The sequence below is a fragment of the Sorex fumeus genome, unplaced genomic scaffold (genome assembly GCF_029834395.1).
Source record: "Sorex fumeus unplaced genomic scaffold, SorFum_2.1 ptg000042l, whole genome shotgun sequence".
In the NCBI taxonomy this organism is placed as follows: Eukaryota; Metazoa; Chordata; class Mammalia; order Eulipotyphla; family Soricidae; genus Sorex; species Sorex fumeus.
The window spans coordinates 5,242,587-5,256,378 of NW_026606099.1; the positions used below are offsets into that span (position 1 = coordinate 5,242,587).

Consider the following 13,792-nt stretch of genomic DNA (forward strand, 5'->3'; position numbering starts at 1 on the left):
ATTTCTCCATCCCCACTTAGTTCCACAGGAGCATTTGGTATGTATGTTCCAAATCACCAGCCAATTTAGCCTGCCTGTTGCCAAGAAATACTGACTTGGTGCTGTTGGCAGTGATCCTAACTGTTGTGGGTAGGATTGTCTGGTAATTAGTCGCACTGGGAGTGTGCTCCCATCTCTAGGTAGATAAGCACCCCAGTGGTAGATCCGCCAGAGTGCACCTGGAGCAGTAACTCCCTCGAAGCACGGTGTGAAACATGGCAGGGAGAGAGTTGCTCACACTGATGGAGCAAAAAGCAAACGCTAACTAGAACCTCAAAGCCTGATCCATGTCTCTTTTCCCTCATCTGAGAAAGTGCTGTCAGTAAGTCTTCAGAACTGTTGTAACACCAGGATTGAAGGACAAAAATAAAATCCCATGCCATACGCTTAATGTATTGTAATGTGAAATGTGCACTACACATCAGAACAGCACAATTGACTCTGGTTCGTATGGCAAAGCAGATCGTACGGAAATTTGTCATTCCTAATGTTCAGTATCTTTACAAGTTGGTTATGATCTGCACGGCTCAAACGTGTGATAGAATACTTGCCCACTTGAGTGTTCGCTCTTCTTTCTTCCCTTTCTCCCAATCAGCTAAAGAAAAGTAAACTTCTCTTCAATGGGAGGAAAGGCTGGTGGGAATAGTGAACAGTTTAGTGGCAGAGAGCTGGCTCAGCAGACTGAAAGCATGTGGGAGACTTAAGTTCAAGCCCTGGTGCCCCAAACACAGAGGCGGGAGTAGTCCCCAGCTCCTCTAAGAGTGACCCCAAAACAAGACCAAAAGTGTGAAAGATTGATTTTTATATTGTGCCTAGATCAAATCGCTGACAGAATTCTCTAAGTGTTGAGAGGAGGCCGAGATCCGTAAACATGAGCTTTCAGAATTACTCTCCAGCTGGGGAGCAGCAGCTGGAACTCTAATGCCAGAGTGCCTTGAACACGTGTTCTTCTGTCCTTAGGTGTTTTCAGGAAATAGACGAGGAGGCCAAGGCTACAGGCCACAAAGCCAGAAGTCCGGTGACTCCACGAACCAAGGGCGCCATGACAGTGCAGCCCGTCACAGAAATAGCTCCTGGTATTCATCGGGCTCCAAGTATCCGAGTACTGTCTCGCAGACACCAGGAAACACCAGTGAGTGGGGCCAGACTCACTCTGCAGGGACCAATGGAACTGGAGGCGGCGTGGAGCGCTGTCCTCCCCAGCCCCCATTCAAAAAGGGGCTCCCCCCACGCAAGCCCAGGACCACTCAGCCTGAAGCTGTGAACTCTTGAGGAAAACACCAGGTGACCTCGCTCCTCCCTCCACCCAATTTGACTTGATAACTGAACTTTAGGAAACTCATAGTTAGATTTAATAACAAAAAAAAAGAAGTTTACGCATACCACTTTTTATGCCATTCTCAATATGTTTGGTTTCTTCTTCGTTTCCCCTTTGGAGGGGAAGCTGTTTTTTTCTCTTAACCTTTCCCAGCAATAAGGATTCCTTCTGATTGGTCGTTTCCACCAGGAATCACAGGCCACTGGCCAAATTTCCCCAGGGAAGCACCGTGCTGCCCGCTCCACGGCCTGCTGGGGCTGCCGCGGCTCTGCAGAAGGCCAGGCAGGGCTCTGCACACTTCCCGGCCTGTGGCGCTCCCTCAGGCCAGCATGGAACCAGGAGAGGCACGGGATTGTGTGCGGCTCTGCCTTAGCCAGAGGACGGGAGTGCAGTTGGTGAGAGGGGAAAATGCTCAGAAACACTGGAGAGTTGGCTCTGCGTGCACAGTGCGCCTGCGATGGACGAGCCGCTGGGGTTTCCATCTGGCACTCAGCACGCGGCTCACCCTGCGGCTTCTTCCGAGCGGTGCTTCCTCACACCGCACACGCACACCAGCCGAGGGAGGTCCATGGGAAAGTAGCAGTGAATTAAAGTGAAAAAAGGGAAAACAAGAATTCTCTCAGTTTGAATGTTTGAAGATTGTCCTCTTGTTCTCTCTCTTTCCTGAATTCTATTCTGATTCTGACCCAAATTTATAGCAATATAATTAGTATTAATCTAAGGTGTTACCTATTGAAAAATTGCCATTTAAACTTTATAGTTGAATAAATAAAAACAACTGCATAAACGTTTCCATATTTGTTTCCTAGCAGCAAGTGACTTCATTTCAGGATCTGTTTTTTCTTTGGGCCTCCTGGGGTACAAGTTACTTAGACTGGGGCTTAAATGAGCTTTAGAACCCACTTAGCCTTAGAACCCAATTAAAATGTAAGAGCCAGATAGGAACGGGAGTGGTGACTTTGACCGGAAAGCTCACTAGTCTAGAAAAATCACAGCTGCCGGCTGAGAGTTCTGTGGCCCCTCTCCTCTCTCCTGTCCCTTGGACATTGTCGTTGAGCAGGTGACGCTGCGCTTGAGCCCTTCAGCCCGCGGCCGCCCCAGCAGGTGCACCAGCGGGTGCAGTTCCATAAGGGCAGAGCTGATTCTTGCTTCAGTTTCCTCTCGCAAGTCTGAAGGCCGGGCTGCAAGAGGCAGTGGAGCAGAACGTAACTGCCGCGGGGCTTCCCCTGACTCTGAAGCTGCAGCTCAGCTGCCAGAGTTCGGGTTGGTTGAGCAGACAGGGAAAGAGAAAGAGTCAGTAACGAACACAGTGGCCAAGGAACACCGGGTCGTCGTTTTCTAAGAGCTGATCACCTCAGTTGGGGGAATTTGTCGACATTCACCACCACAGTCAGAAAAGTTCTACTTTTCTTATTAATTGCTTACTTAATATACTTAGAAGAAATCCGAAGACTGAAGTGACCTTGAAGGTGTCTAGGCAAGACTGTTTTTAGCCACTCAGACAGATGGGAAACCACATGTTTGTCAAAACAGCCTTGATACTGAATTAAGATCTCCTTATTTTAAAAAAATTTGAAGTTTTTTTTTTTTTTTTACATTTTGGTTTTAAATAAAAGTAATATTAAAATACCACGTAAATGGGGCTGGAGCGATAGCACAGCGGGTAGGGCGTTTGCCTTGCACGTGGCCGACCCGGGTTCGATTCCCAGCATCTCATATGGTCCCCTGAGCACCACCAGGAGTAACTCCTGAGTGCAGAGCCAGGAGTAACCCCTGTGCATTGCTGGATGGGACCCAAAAAACCAAAAAATAAAAAAAAACACACCTTTAAAAGGCCCCCCTCCCGTTGATCGTCGATTTGCTCGAGCGGGCCCAGTAACGTCTCCATTGGAGACTTTGTTGTTACTGTGTCTGGCATATCGAATACTCTCGGTAGCTTGCCAGGCTCTCCGAGAGGGGCGGAGGAATCGAACTCGGGTCGGCCATGTTGGCTGCTTGTAAGGCGAACGCCCTACCCGCTGTGCTAAAAAAAAAATATATATATATATATATATATGTATATATATATATATCACGTAAAAAGTAGGGCATTTGCCTTGCACATCACTGACTCAGGTTCAATCCCTGGCATACCGTATGGTTCCCTGAACCCAGCAGGGATGATTGCTGAGCACTGCTGGCCAAAAAAAAACAAAAGTAAAATATTAATACATAGGGCTAAGAAGATAGCTCAGTGCCTAGAATTCCACCCCGCATAGTTAAAAAACAAGACAGCGGTGCGGGGAGATGATTTAAAGGGCTGGTGGGCTGGAGCGAGAGTACAAGCACTCTCCTTGCATGTAAACTGACCAGGTTCTATCCCTGGTACCCCATGTGGTTCCCTGAACCCACCGGGAGTGATCCTTGAGCACAGAGCCAGGTGTAAGCCCTGAGCACTTCTGGGTGTACCCCCGCCAAGTGGGGGGTAGCACATATTTTGCATACAAGAGCTCCAAGTTTGATCCCCATCACCACGTGTTCCCTGAAACACTGCCAAAAGCTACCTCCAAGCACCATTATATTATATTTTTTTAAAAATTAAAATTCCAAAAGTAACATCTAAATCATAATTGATTTAGGATCTTGGGATATTGATAATATCCTCCCAAATTTGCAAGTTTGATTTTTTTCCTCAATGAAGAGAAGCTTCATCCTTTTTGAGGTTTATCCTGTTTGATGTGCTTGTTTTTTTCAGTGGCTCTGAGCACTAAGAGAAGGGAGGTCTCAAACCCTGACAGCTCCACTTGAAGAGAGACCCCCTTCCTCCTCACCTTTCCTTTTCTTTCCCCACTTTCATCCAGACAGCAATTCTGGAAGTAGAACGAAGAGTTTGTTTAGCTCTGACAGTTATGAGATACTTGAGGTAAAATTTAAGTTAGCTGGCTTCATGATTAACATCAAATGTTCCCTAGGTCTCCTATTCATGGCAGTTTAAAAGTTCTACTTTAAGGGCTGGAGCATTAGTACAGCAGGTAAGGCGTTTGCCTTGCATGCAGCCAGCTCAGGTTCGATCCCCGGTGTTCTGTATGGTCTCCTGAGCACCGCCAGGAGTAATTCCTAACTGTAGAGCCAGGAGTAAACCTCTCGGCAAGACTGGGTGTGACCCAAAAACCAAAAATTAATTAATTGATTAAATTTCTACTTTAAAAGCAGTGGGAGGTATGGAAAAATAATACAACGGGTAGGGTCCTTGCTTTGCATGCTGCTGGCCCAGCTTTGACCTGGCATCCCATATAGTCCCCTGAGCTCTGTCAGAAGTAATTCCTGAGTGCAGAGCCAGGAGTCTCCCTGAGCATCACTGGGTGTGGTTCAAAAAACAAAAATAAATGTATTTTGGTTCTTGCTGTTTTTGGTAGGGGACAGGAACCACATTCAGTAGTGACCAAAACAATAAAATTAAGTTTTAAAAAATCTTTTTAATGAAAGCAGTTGGGGAGGGCCAGAGAGCGACTAAGGTGTTTCCCTTGCATATGGCCAACCCAAATTTGATTCCTCAGCGTCCCATATGGTCCCCCAAATCCTACCAGAAGATCCCTGAGCTCAGAGCCAGGAGTAAGCCCTGAGCACTGCTGGGTGTTGACCTCCTTTCTCAAAAAAAAAATAAAAACCCACAGTTGAAGAGATCGTTCAAAGGGCTAGAGTACTTGCTTTACATTTTTTCCAGCCCTTTGAGCTGTCTCCAGCCCCTGTGAGTTATGCATTGCATGTAGGAGCCTTGGGTTTGATCCCTGATGGCACCCTCTGGTCCTCCACATATTGCCCCCAGCTACACTGCTATGCCCTCTCCACACACACACACACACACACACACACACACACACACACACACACTAGTAGGGCCAGAAAGGAGAGTGGATAAGCATGCATCTGGCCTGGGTTTGATCTCTGGTCTCTGTGCCCTGCCAGGAATAAGCCCTGACCACTGCTGGGTGTGGCCCCCAAATCGAACTAAATACATAAACTGGCTGTAAGGCTGAAAAGGTGAAGTGCTCAGAGAAAAAGTGCATATGTATAATGCATGAACCTTCATTCCATTTTTGATGCTGGAAAAAAAAATATATATATATAAAGTGGGGCCAAAATGGAGAAGGTAGTAGGGAGGTGAGGTACTTGTCCTGGAGCAGCCAACCTCAGTTAAATCCCCAGCACTTCCTGTGGCCCCCCATCCCCAACACTGCCAGGGATCAGTCCTGAGCACAGAGCCAGGAATAGCCCTTGAGGACTACTGGCTGTGGCCCCCAAACCCCTCAAATAATAAAAGTCACATTGACTACTTGGTAGAAAAGAATATAGAGTCGAAGGTTAAAATTCCTCCACTCCTGGGGCTGGAGTGATAGTACGGCAGATAGGGCGTTTGCTTTGCATGCAGCCAACCTGGATTCGATCCCCGACACCCCATATGGTCCCCCAGCACTGCCAGGAGTGATTCCTGAGTGCAGAGCTAGGAAAAACTCCTGTGCATCGCCAGTTGTGGCCCAAACGAAAAAAAAGAGAAGAATTGAAAAAAGAAATTCCTCCACTCCTTGGGGCCAGAGCGATAGATAGTACAACGGATACGGTGCTTGCCTTGCATGTGGTTGTCCCTGTTTGATCCCTAGTACTCTTTATGGTGCCATGAGCCCACCGGAAGTGATTCTGAGTACAGAACCAGGAGTAACCCTAAGCATCTCTGGGTGTGCCCCCCCAACAACAACAACAACAAAATCCCTCCCCTCCTGTGTCCCTTCTTCCCAGAAGAAAGTACTGATTTTCTTGTGTATTTTTTCATAAATTTCCTAAACCCAAACATTTATTTTTGCTTACATTTAAATGGGAATCACACGGTGCAAACTGCTATTCAGCTTGCTTTTTAAATTTGTCTTTCGTGTTTTTGGGTGGGTGGGTATCCAAGTGTTCAGGAGGCTTAGGGGCCCCTCCCAGAGAGTCTCAGCAGACTGGGACGGTGATTCTGTTTGGAGGCCCAGAGATGCAGCACTGCTTAGGCCCTGTGAGGCAGGGGGTTACCATGGCACACCAGGGACCCCTGTGGTGCTCGGGAACTTGTGAGGCTGGAGATGAAGCCAGGTTCAGCCGCAAATGATGTAAGGCTGCTTCGTAAGCTCTGTATTGTCTCTCTGGCCCCCATTTGTCTTTGATTTTGGGGGGAGAAGAGAGCTGGACTTGGTTTTGGTTTCCCATTCCCCCTCCCTTTTATTTTCTTTTCTTTTCCGTAACACCATGACTTACCATGTTATTCATAGTACAGTTGTTTCAGGTATTCAGGGTCAACATCAATCCCACCACCAGTGTGACCTTCCTTCCACCAGTGTCCCCACCCAAGCCTGCTCCCTTAGTAGGCACAAAATAATTTACTTCGTTTTACACAAGATGGAATTATCAAAAAATAGACCAATAGGGGCTGGAGTGATAGCACAGCGGGTAGGACGTTTGCCTTGCATGCGGCTGACCCAGGTTCGGTTCCCAGCATCCCATATGGTCCCCTGAGCACTGCCAGGAGTGATTCCTGAGTGCAAAGCTAGGAGTAACCCCTGAGCATCGCCAGGTGTGACCCAAAAAGAAAAAAGAAAAAAAAATAGACCAATAAAAGTCAATTTGTGATAATTGTTATATCTCAGAATGGTGTTACTAAAGTCTGAGATTTACTGGGCTAGTTGGTGCTGGCTGCCTTTTGATCATATTTCAAGAAATACTAACAAGCGGGGCTGGAGAGATAGTTTAGCGGGTTGGGCAATTGTCTTATGTGCAGCCAACCTGGGTTGGCTCGCCAGCATCCCATATAGTCACCCAAGCATCACTAGGAGTAATTCCTGAGTGCAGAGCCAGGAGTAACCCCTAAGCACCGCTGGGTGTGCCTTCCCCCTACCCCACCCCCCCCAAAAAAGTACTAACAGGCAGAGAGATAGGATAGGAAACAGAACTACCTTACACGAAGGGGCCAGCGCAGTACTACAGAATACAAAGTCAACATCCAACTCTGGACTACTCTCACCCCACTGAACTCTACTGTGAAGCTCGAGTGTGTTCCTCCTGTGTTGAGTCTGTGGTTGCACCTAGTTCATAAATGTATGTGCCACTGAGACTCTCCATGTCGGTAAACATATGCCAGCTCCTCCCATGGCTATTTAGAATCCCCGTGAGTGTTTGGAATCTATCATAACCTGGGACTGGAGAGATAGTACAGCGATTAATGTATGTGCTTTGCATGTGGCCGACCTAGGTTTGATCCCCAGCTTCACATATGGTCTCCTGAGCACTGCCAGAAATGATTTCTGAGCCAGGAGTTACCAGGTGTAGCCCAAAAACAAAACCAAAAAATGAAAATTATTTTTTTAAATATATCTTAAGCTGCTTATTTAACCAGCTCTTAGTGATGGTGTTGATTTTATTATAGATATCACTGAAATGAACATTCCACAGTAATACATAGATTACCCCTGAAGAAAGCACTTCGTGCCTTTAACTACAAAACCATAAAGGTACACGTACTTAAGAGTGGACTGGAGTGATAGCACAGCGGTAGGGCGTTTGCCTTGCACGCAGCCAACATGGCCAACCCGAGTTCGATTCCTCCGCCCCTCTCGGAGAGCCCGGCAAGCTACCGAGAGTATCTCGCCTCCGGCAGAGCCTGGCAAGCTCCCCATGATGTATTCGATATGCCAAACACAGTAACAACAAAGTCTCCAATGGAGACGTTACTGGGCCCGCTCGAGCAAATCGATGAACAACGGGAGGACCGTGACCGTGAGTAGTTATTGATAAAGTATCTTAAAAATACATAAATTGACGTGCTTACCAATAGTGGTTTGGAGTGCTTTGATTCGGTGCTGAGCTGAAAACAAGGGATAAAGGAAGAAACTGGTTTCGTTGGTCATGGGAGTAGGACATAGGCCAGGACTAGTGATGCTGAGACACAATGCCCGGGATTAAATGTTGCACCTGGGGTTGAACGGGGATCTGCCTCATGCAAGACTTCCTGCCAAGCTACCTCTCCAGCCCAGGGGCAATTAGTTGGACAACTGAGTTTTTATAGAGAGAAATGAGTACAAGTGACAGTGATAGTCTTCTGCCAGTGAAATGGAGGAATGGCGGGCCTTCTGCAGAAACCAGAACTATTGCAGTGTGGGATCCGTGCAGGGTATTATAGATAATGGGTGGCCTCACAGGTCAGAGTCACAACCAGGCTGCAGTTCATGGGTCTGTCTGGGGAAAGCAGGGTAAACTATCTGAGGTGGGGTTCACCTGGGAGAGTCAGGGTCCATGAGAATGAAGCTACACATTAGAGGTCAGTTTGGTTTGTTGCCTCTATAAATTGTGCCCTTTAACCCTACAAAATGGGCTGGGCCTTGCCTAGGGAAGAGGATTTATCCCACCTTGTCCTCCCAGGTAAGAATCCTGTCCGTGTGGCAGCACACTTCATCGGAGAAACAAGCACAGATTCGGGGCCAGGACATGGCTCAAGTGGCAGCTTACATGCCCGGTGTGCCCAGGGATTGTACCGGGCTCGACCACATGCAAGGCAAGCACTTCACCATGTGCACTACCTCTCTGGCCCGTCTAAGCTTACTCAACTCTCGAACGCCTTTCTGGGTGGTTAGGTAGTACGGAAATACTTTGCAAATAGGTGATCCATTTGCTGCTCCTTACCCAGGAGAAACACTGAAGATTTCCCTGGGTGAGGACAGATATTTGGGTGTTTTTGTTATTGTTGTTCATTCCAGGCATGGACCCCAGGTATGCAAGACAAATGTTCTACTTTGCCTCACATTTCTAAGCTTAGTTCCTGACCCGTATCCCTAAATCTCAAGTGTGAAGTTTTGTCTTCACATATTGGTGGTTGTGCCCTACTAACCTTGTGCAAGGAATTGTCATTGTGATCTGTAAAGTTGAGATACTGGCGAGTACCCCTACAGGAGATTCTGTCCCTGCACCCCAAACACTGCCCCGCTGCCTCTGGGCCTGTGCAGTTGAATGACCACCCACTGTCTCTCTTGCCTGTTAGGAAAGTTTGGAAGACTGACCCTGTGTCCAGCTATGCAGACCTTACTAACGGGGACCCACTGTCTTCCTGCAGCTTTTGTGGGGGGTCATTGGACCCATATGGTGTGCTCTGAGCCCCTCTTTTCTGCTTGTCAGAAAAGTGTACCAGTCCAGTTTCTGAGCTCTGCAGAGGCAGGGCCGAGTGGGTGGCCATGGTAAACGCCGCCAGTGGCAACCAGGGCCGAGCACCAGGGAGCCTCGGGGCAGGGCCGGTGCAGAGAGGAGCTTGGTGACTGACCTGTTTGCTCTCCTTCCCCAAGAGCGAGGAAGCTCAGCCACTGTCACCACCACCAGCACGACTGTTCTCCCGCCTGCCCCCCCTTCACTGCCGTCACAACAGCAGGAACAAATAGCCGCCCACTCTGACTCCTCAGGGAAAAGTCAGGTCTCCTTTTTATGTCTCTCTTCAACTTAACCCAGTTAGGCTTTCTCTGTAATTTGATTTCAAACAAATCTGTTTTCAGGTGCTGCTAGAATGAACCACTGAGGCAGGTTCTCAGCCACCCTCCCCTCCGGACTCAAGTTAGGTCAGTAGCAGCAGCCACCAGCATGTCCCTGGGTGGCAAGTCCAGTGACTCTTCATAGGAAGCAGCATCCCAGGTCACCCTCTGACCACTCAGCAAAATCAGCCCCCTGATGCCCATCATGGGCTGCTGCCCCAGGCACAGTGGACGGCCCTCCACTAAATCAGATCAGCTTCCAACATGGCTCCTGCACTTACTCTCCAAGGACCTCGTAGGTTACACACACAAACTAGAACCTTCCACTAAAGTAAAAGAAATGTCCTAGTGTGAGCTAAGGGGTCACCAAGCGCAGGAGTTCCCAATGGTATCCATCCTTCCTTCCTTCCATCCTTCCTTTCCCTTCCTCCCTTCCTTCTTTCCTTCCTTCCTTCCTTCCTTCCTTCCTTCCTTGCAGGAGTTCCCAATGGTATCCATCCATCCTTCCTTCCCTCCTCCTTCCTTCTTTCCTTCCTTTCTCCCTCCCTCCCTCCCTCCCTCCCTTCCTTCCTCCCTTCCTTCCATCCTTCCTTCTCTATGGACTGGGGAGTCTTCAGCAAGGTCTTACCCTCATCTCACTTTCCAGGCCCCAGCACCCTGACCCAGGCCCATATTGGGGGCACATTTAGTAACAGGGTTTTTTTTTTAGCTTTTTTGGGTCACACCTGGGTGATGCTCAGGGGTTACTCCTGGCTCTGCACTCAGGAATTACTCCTGGCAGTGTTCAGGGGACCATATGGGATGCTGGGAATTGAACCCAGGTCGGCCGCATGCAAGGCAAACGCCCTATCTGCTGTGCTATCACTCCAGCCCCAAGTAACAATTCTTACCACTGACAAAACTCACGGCTTCTCCGCGGACCTTTGAGAAAGGACCTTTTAGGACCAGGGAGATGACTCAGAAGGCTGGTACATCTGCTTTGCATGTGGGTGTCCCCAGTGTGATCCCCAGCACCACAGGAGCCCCAAACAAAAAGGATCTTTCACAAATGAAGTGATTAACACCCACCCGAGGTCACCCAGTGGCTGAACCAGACGTGGGACCCAGACTTGAAAGCCTGACAGTTCGTACCGTGCAGCGCAGCCTTGGATGCAGAACCTGGCCACACTGGCCGGATCCTGCCCGGGGCTCCCCGAGCTGAGGGTGGGGAGCCCAGGAGTGGGCAGCCAACTCTGTTCCTCGACAGCCACCTGCTCCCCACCCTGAGACTCCACCTGCGCTTGCTTCTGAGGCGGGGCGGTTTCCAGCTTTTGTGTCAAGAGCATTTTCCCCTCGCTCTGCTCCTCTCTCTTGTTCCTTTTGTAGATAATACTCCCACAGCCTCCCACAGCCGCTTCAGAAAGCAGCCTCCTTAGTTTCTCCTTGTGGACAATGGCTTTGAGTTGTCTCTGAACAGCAACCCCCCTACACACACACACACAAACCTTCCTGTGACTCCCCACTGTGACTGGATGAGTCAGGGGGGAGGTGGGGACAGGGGAAGGAGGTGCAGTGAGGAGCTCTCGCTCCCTCACACCTCCCCTTGCTATCCCCTAAAGGTGGTGCCCCTTGAGTGGTGGGTATGGCAGGGGTGAGGGAGGTGGGAGGGAGAAGAAATTCAGCAATTCATCCATCCATGAACGGGGAAGTTGTAGGCCAAGCCTGGCAGGGAGATCTGAGAGACAGATAGAGAATGAGTGGGCTGAGGCCCAACTTCAAGACATCCATCTAAACAGAAAGTTCTGGAACCAGGCAAAAAAGACCCAGACACACATTCACACAAATTCTCTGAAGGACCATGGCTTCAGGCCAGAATGAGTGCTGTTTCATTCGGAGATAAGGATCTCAGGGCCGGAGTTAGGGAAGTTGTTTTACAGGAGGCTCATCTGGGTTTAATCTCCATGATCCCATGGGACCAGAGAGCTGGTACAGCAGGTAGGGCGCTTGCCTTGCACGTAGCCAACCCGGGTTCTATCCCTGGAATCCTGTTTGGTTCCTGAGTCTGCCAGGAGTGATTCCTGAGTGCAGAGCCAGGAGAAACTCCAGAGCACTGCTGGGTGTAGCCCAAAACACAAAACTCCGCAGGATCCTATACAGTTGAGGAGCACTACCAAGAGTGATCCTTGAGCACAGTCAGGAAGAAGCATTACTGGGTGTTGCACTGTTCCCCCACCAAAAAAGAAGATTACAGCACTCCATGTCAGTGTATTTTCTTTTGGAACTGGGATCAGGGCGCCAAGTCAGAGACTCGGGAATTGTGTCTGGCACTGCAGAAAGAGGCAGTTCAGCTTAGGCTATATATTTCACTTCTGCCTCAAAATTCTCATCTGTCACTTGGCTGTTACAGGAACTTCCTAGAATTGTGATGAAGATTAATGGAATAGTCTAGTAAAGCAAGCACGTAGTCCAGTGCCAGGCACAAAGGTAGTGCTCACTAAACCTAAGCTACTGAAACATGGGGGGAGGGGGGAGCACTATCTGGCAGTGCTCAGGGCTTACTCCTGGCTCTGTGCTCGAGGATCATTCCTCATTGGACTGGGAACCATATGCGGTGCTGCAGATTGAACCCAGGTCAGCTGTGTGCAGAAGTCCTACTGCTGTATTTTCTCTTCAGCTTTCTCTAAGATTATTTGAGGCACTCCCCCTATCTTCCCCCCCCCCCCCGCCTCCCGCTGTCTTGGGCTCTAGGTGTCTGATTTGGCTTTATGACTGTGTCCAAAACCAGCCCTGACAGATACGCTGGAAGCCAAACCCCTTTTGGTCATGCCTGTCCTCAGGACTGTGCAACTCTTGGAGACAGCCCCAGTCCACCAGTTCTTGCGTACCCACATAATCTCCTGGTGGCGTAGCTTGGTGGGAACAGTCTCTGGACTGGGAATGGACTGGCATCTAAGTCCAGTGGCTCCACCCTGGGTACCTTGAGGAAGTATATGTGTTCCATCCACCCACTTCCTTTCTTCCTTCCTGATAGCCTTACCAGCCCAGCACAGCATCTGTCCCGCCCATTTCATAAGGTTCTTATGAGATTCCAAACATGCATGATGCTAGTGTCTTGTGTTCCAGCTCATTTACTCCTTTAATCATCCTTAAACCCCTCTGAGAGTTAGCCTCGCTCACATCATGCCAGTTACAGATGAGATCATTGAGTCCCAGACAGCAAGTGGCAGAAGTCTACTCCAACCTAGGTGGGTCCTTCCAAACACAACTTTCATCTCTGCAGCGTGAGCTGCCTCCTCACTTGGCCCCTCTCTTTTTTGGGGGGTGGGGGTCGTTTTGGTGCTCCAGGCTTACTCCTGGTTCCTGCACACTCAAGATCATTCCTTGTGATCATATGAGGTGCTGGGATCTGACCGGATGGGACTCGAGCAAGGCAAATGCCCTGCTCACTCACTGTACTACCTCTCCACCCCTGCACCCTCTGGGCCACTGTCTAAGGCATAGGTGAGCCTGGAAAGGTTACTTCGTGGTGGAGATCCTCTGGGGGGGGGGGGGGGGGAGGCAGAGGAAGGAGGCTCTGCCAGCATCTGTGGTCCTTCTGCCTGGGGGCAAGATTCGGGCTGGAGGACCCAGTCTGCCTCTCACTTTCCTCGCAAAGCACGAAGCACCCGCTCATTTTAATGCAGGTGCCTGTGGTTTGGGCTCTTGTCGTTGACGACAGAGTCGAGCTGGGGACACCCCTCACTTTTTCATGCCGGTGACTGTGGATGTGTCTCCTAGAGGGATGGGTGTGCTGAGCCTCCCGCTTCACTCATTCGAGAGCAAATTGCTGTTTTGGCCTCGGCGGCTCTTCTGAGCGCGGGCGGTCGCTGCCGCGTTCGCTGGCAAATCGTGGGAGGGAGGAGGAGCTGCGCCGGCAGAGCCGGGCTCGGGGACGGCGGGC

The 13,792-nt window shown here is 49.6% G+C and overlaps 1 protein-coding gene across 1 annotated transcript in view; it reads left to right on the forward strand.

Moving 5' to 3' along the window:
- The window catches only part of SPATS2 (spermatogenesis associated serine rich 2), a 221,162-nt gene extending 219,504 nt beyond the window's left edge, over nucleotides 1-1,658 (forward strand). The window contains exon 13 of the mRNA XM_056120190.1: nucleotides 1,000-1,658. Coding sequence (XP_055976165.1) covers nucleotides 1,000-1,311 — 312 coding nt within the window. The 3' untranslated portion in view covers nucleotides 1,312-1,658. The remainder of the gene's footprint in view (nucleotides 1-999) is intronic.
- The last annotated feature ends 12,134 nt before the right edge of the window (nucleotides 1,659-13,792 follow it).